The 5,459-nt window shown below is 50.0% G+C and overlaps 1 protein-coding gene across 1 annotated transcript in view; it reads right to left on the minus strand.

The window, feature by feature from the left end:
* Positions 1-3,741: 3,741 nt before the first annotated feature.
* Positions 3,742-5,459, minus strand: part of chmp1a (charged multivesicular body protein 1A) — a 6,578-nt gene continuing 4,860 nt past the window's right edge. Inside the window, exons 6-7 of the mRNA XM_036535001.1 lie at positions 4,177-4,382; positions 3,742-3,842 (exon numbers count right to left, since the gene is read on the minus strand). Of these exons, the coding sequence (XP_036390894.1) occupies positions 3,821-3,842; positions 4,177-4,382 (228 nt within the window). The 3' untranslated portion in view covers positions 3,742-3,820. The remainder of the gene's footprint in view (positions 3,843-4,176; positions 4,383-5,459) is intronic.

Here is a 5,459-nt window from a genome sequence, read left to right on the forward strand (position 1 = left end):
CACACACACACACACATTAAACTCATTCTCTCTCACACACACTCTTAAGAATGTCTCTCTCACACACACACACACACACACACTATTAAACTCATTCTCTCACACACACTCTTAAGAATGTTCTCTCTGTCTCACACACACACACACACACACACACACATTATTAAACTCATTCCCTCTCTCACACACACACACACACACATTAACGTAACGTAACGAGCAGGGGCTCGTATCCGGGAGGTCGCTGGTTCGATTCCGGGCCGTACGAAACGGATAAAACTCTAACCCGCCTCGCTGACTCAATTTCGCTCGCCGACAACGCGAACGCTAATGCGAAAAGATAAGGCTAACGCTAAGGCTAAAAGATAACGCTAACGCTAAGGCTATAAACCTCCCACGCGTTATCATATTCGTTTACATTCACATCACTCTACCGCCAGTACGGTCTGGGCTCTAACAAGAACAGCGCTCGACCCCCCCCCTTACCGTACGTACCCCCCCAAAACACGCCCCCCCTCCCTACCCAACGTCATTAGCGCTTAGCATTAGCTCTCACCCCACCCCCCACCCCCCACATATCGCAGCTCCACCCATCCGTACGCCCGGACTCGAACCGACAACCTTCCAGAAAATTCCACCGACCGAAAAAAAAAAAACACACACACACACTCCGGGACATCCCATAATACATCGTAGCGCGTTTATTATTTATTATTTATTTCCATAGAAACATAGAAAAAAGAAAAACCAAAAGCCAAACTCTTGACATAAATATTCACCCAAAAAAAACAAACCAAAAAATATACATATACATATATAATATATATATATATATATATAATACATACATAAAATATTAATACTTATACTATATAAAATATTTAATACTTCATAATATAATAAGCATATAATATGTAAATTATATATGTATATGTATATTTTTGTCTGCTTTTGCTCGTCTATATTAATATACATATACATATATAGATAATATGTACATATATTATATAAAATAGATACACATATAGATAATATGTACATATATTATATAAAATATGTAATATAATAAGTCATAATATAGTAAGTGTATAATATGTACATTGTATATGTATATGTATATTAATATATACAAGCACAAGCAGACAAAAATATACATATTCATATATAATTTACTATACACACTCTTTACTTTACCATATTATGACTTATTATATTGTATAAAATATGTAATATAATAAGTCATAATATAGTAAGTGTATAATATGTACATTATATATGTATATGTATATGTATATTTTTGTCTGGTTTTGCTTGTATATATTAATATACATATACATATATAGATAATATGTACATATATTATATAAAATATGTAATATAAGTCATAATATAGCAAGTATATAATATGAACATTATATATGTATATGTATATGTATATGTATATTTTTTGTCTGGTTTTGCTTGTATATATTAATATACATATACATATATAATATATATTATATAATGTGTAATATAATAATATGATATGTATGTTATATATATGTATGTATGTATGTATATGTATATTAATATATGTGCAAATATAATAATGATAACAGAGAAAGCAACAGAAGAAGAAACTCATAACTCCAGCAGGGTCGGGGGGGGGGGGGGGGGGGAGGGGGGGGGACCCCCGGAAATGATGACGGGGGGGGGATGGGGGGAGGGGTCGCCGTGGAGACGGGATGCGGGTCGCCGTTGGCGACGGCATCAGCATCGGAAACGTCGCCGTCGCCCCCCCCCCCCCCCCCCCCGGGCGCCGTAGCGGGGGGGCGTGGAGGCGACCGAATCAACCCCCCCCTGTCTGAATAACCCCCCCATCCAAATAACGCCCCCCCCCCGTCTGAATAACGCCCCCCCTATCCGAATAATAACCCCCCCTCTGTCCGAATAACCCCCCCCCCCTATCCGAATAAACCCCCCCTGTCCGGATAACCCCCCCCCCCGTCCAGATAACACCCCCCTATCCGAATAACCCCCCCCCCCCCCCCTCCAAATAACCCCCCCCCCCTCCACAACGCCCCCCCCAACCACTTCCCTTTAAGGCAGAAATAATCGATACGCCGAATCGGGACCGCCAGACCGGACAGAGGATAAATAAAAAAAAACGCCAACCGGGATTAGCTTAGCGGGCAAAGTCCGGGCGGGGGGGGCGGGGGCCGACGGAGACGCGGGGGGGGACAGCGTCTTTCTCCACCCCCCCCCCCGAGGGAACGTTCGGGGAACGTTTGGGGAACGTTTGGGGGGTGGGGTGGGGGACGCCGACGTGACGTTAACGTGACGGAGCTGGGGGGGCTAGCGAGGAGAGGCGGCCGGGAGAAGGCAAACGTCGTGTGCGTGCGTGTGTGTGTGTGTGTGTGTGTAAAAAAAACGTTCAGGGAACGTTCGAGAAACGCTCGGGGAGGCCCAGCCAAGGCAAACTTCATGCTTATGCGCGTGTGTGTGTGTGTGTGTCTGTGTCCGTGTGTGTCTGTGTGTGTGTGTCTGTGTGTGTGTGTGTGTGTGTAAAAAACGTTCAGGGAACGTTCGAGAAACTCTCGGGGGGGACGTTTGAGAAACGTTCAGGGTAGCCCAGACAAGGCAAACTTCATGCTTATGCATATGTGTGTGTGTGTGTGTGTGTGTGTGTGTGTGTGGGTGTGTATGTCCGTGTGTGTGTGTGTGTGTAAAAAACGTTCAGGGAACGTTCGAGAAACGCTCCGGTGGGGGAGGGGGGCGTTCGAGAAACAGCCAAGGCAAACTTCATGCTTATGCATATGCGTATGTGTGTGTGTGTGTGTGTGTGTGTGTGTGTGCTCTCTACAAACACACTCATTAGTGTTAAACCCCGGACACGGGTGGGTGTCGGCTCCGTCCCCGACAAAAAAAAAAAACCCCGCCCCCCCCGCCCACCGACCCCGCCCGCCGGGGAAACGACCCCGAACCCCGCCCGGCGCGGCGCCGAGCCCCAAGGGGAACCGTGGCACCTTGAATTACTAAAGATCCCGTTCCTCCCGTTTCTTAATGATTACAGCAGTGTTTTACAAACGTTGGAGCGATATAAAACGGAGGGAAGGAGGGATGGGAGAGGGGGGAGGGATGGGAGAGAGAGGGAGGGAGAGAGGGAGAGAGAGAGAGAGGGAGAGAGAGACAGAGAGAGAGAGAGAGAGAGGGAGAAATATTGTGGATGATGGAAAAAGAGAGAGGTAGACACAGGAGAAAGAGACAGTTAGAGAGAGAAGGAGGGATGGAGGGAGAGAGGGAGAGAGAATAAGAGAGAGGGAGAGAGAGGGGGAGAGAGAGAGAGAGAGAGAGAGAGAGAGGGAGAGAGAGGGGGAGAGGGAGAGAGGGAGAGAGAGAGAGGGAGATTGTGGGGGGGGGAGGTTTGAGATGCTAGTTCCTTAGCGGCTGCTTTGGTGTAGATTTGTGAGGGAGAGAGAGAGAGGGATGGAGAGAGGGAGAGAGAGAGGGAGGGAGAGAGAGAGAGAGAGAGAGAAGGATGGAGAGAGAGAGGGAGGGAGAGAGGGAGGGAGGGGGGTAGCACGAGTGGCAACTTTCTCCAGCTCTTCCAGTGTTGATTGTGTGCATAAACAGCGGATGAAAGTATAAAAGGACAGAGGGATGGAGGAATAGAGGAATAGAGGGATAGAGGGATAAAGGAATAGAGGGATAAAGGAATAGAGGGATAGAGGGATAGAGGGATAAAGGAATAGAGGGATGGAGGGATGCAGGGTGGGGTGGGTTGGTATCAGTCTGATACAGTCACAGCCGACGCCGTAGCCTCTGATCGACGGCAGCTTCAGTTCCGGAGGGCGGCCAACCTGTAACACACACACACACACACACACACACACACACACCACACACACACACACACACACACACACACACACACACACACCACACACACACACGCACACACACATTATTAACACACAATATTAATATTCATATTTACGCACCTACAGGACAGCTACTCATCTAGAAAGACCTCTCTCTACATACATACTGTGTATACATACATACATACCATGATACACTATGATACAGGCTCTGCAGAGCTACGCTATGCTAGCTGCGTATATAAACGTATATATATATATATATACATACAGATGAATATGAATATGATTATGGATATTAATATCCGCGCACCGGCGGGAGAGCTGGTCCTCCTTCTCCTGGGAGCGCGCCGCCGCCGCCGCCGCGCCCTCCCCGACCGAGGCGGCGCCCGCGGGGAGCTGGCTCAGCTGGTCCATCACCTCCAGGCCGCTCTCCTCGGCGATGCGGGCCACCAGGTCGTCCACCTGCTCCTGCGGCGTGGTTAGCGTGGTGGCCGAGCTCATGGAGTCCTCCATCACCTGACGGGGGGGACGCCGAGGGGTTAGCGTCCGCGAAAAATGCTACGCTACGATAGAGAATGATGCAGAGGTACGCTACGCTATGCCGCAGAGCGGACAGCCACGCTGCTCTAAGCTACGCCACAGGCTCTACGGAGCTACGCTACGATATAGAACTTACAGAGCTACGCTACGCCGCAGAGCCGACAGAGCCACGCTACTCTAAGCTACGCCGCAGACTCTACAGAGCGACGCTACGATATAGAACTTACAGAGCTACGCTACGCCACAGACTCTACAGAGCTACGCTACTCTAAGCTATGCCGCAGACTCTACAGAGCTATGCTACGATACATAACTTACAGAGCTACGCTACGCCACAGACTCTACAGAGCTACGCTACAATATATAGAACTTACAGAGCTACGCTACGCTGCGGAGCCGACAGAGCCACGCTACTCTAAGCTACGCCGCAGACTCTACAGAGTTACACTACTCTAAGCTGTGCTACGGAGTGTACAGAGCTACGCTAAGCGAGAGAGGGCGAATCAGAGAGCGCGTGGGCGGAGTCAGAGGTAATGAGGGAGGAGTCCCAGAGAGCAAGGGAGGAGCCACAGAGCGTCGGACGAATCAGAGAGGAAGTGGGAGGAGTTAGAAGACGCAAGGGAAGAGTCCCAGAGGGCCAGGGAGGAGTCAGACTACGCTAGGGCGGAGTCGCAGAGTGTAGGGCGAATCAGAGAGCATGTGGGCGGAGTCAGAGGTAAAGAGGGAGGAGTCCCAGAGAGAAGGGGCGGAGTCACAGAGAAAGAAAGGGCAGAGTCCCACAGAGTCCAGGCGCGCGGGAGCCGTCAAGACCGCGCTACGCCGGAGTCACGCCGGTCCGGGACGAATCGCGGAACGCTCGGGGGCGGAGTCGCGGAGCCCCAGGACGAATCGGAGAGCTCGGGAGGGGCGGAGTCAGAGGCAAAGAGGGAGGAGTCCCACAGAGAAGGGGCAGAGTCCCACAGCCCAGGACGAATCGGAGAGCACGCGGGAGCCGTCAGACCGCGCTACGCCGGAGTCGCGCCGGTCCGGGACGAATCGCGGAACGCTCGGGGG

The sequence above is a fragment of the Megalops cyprinoides genome, chromosome 8 (assembly GCF_013368585.1).
Source record: "Megalops cyprinoides isolate fMegCyp1 chromosome 8, fMegCyp1.pri, whole genome shotgun sequence".
In the NCBI taxonomy this organism is placed as follows: domain Eukaryota; kingdom Metazoa; phylum Chordata; class Actinopteri; order Elopiformes; family Megalopidae; genus Megalops; species Megalops cyprinoides.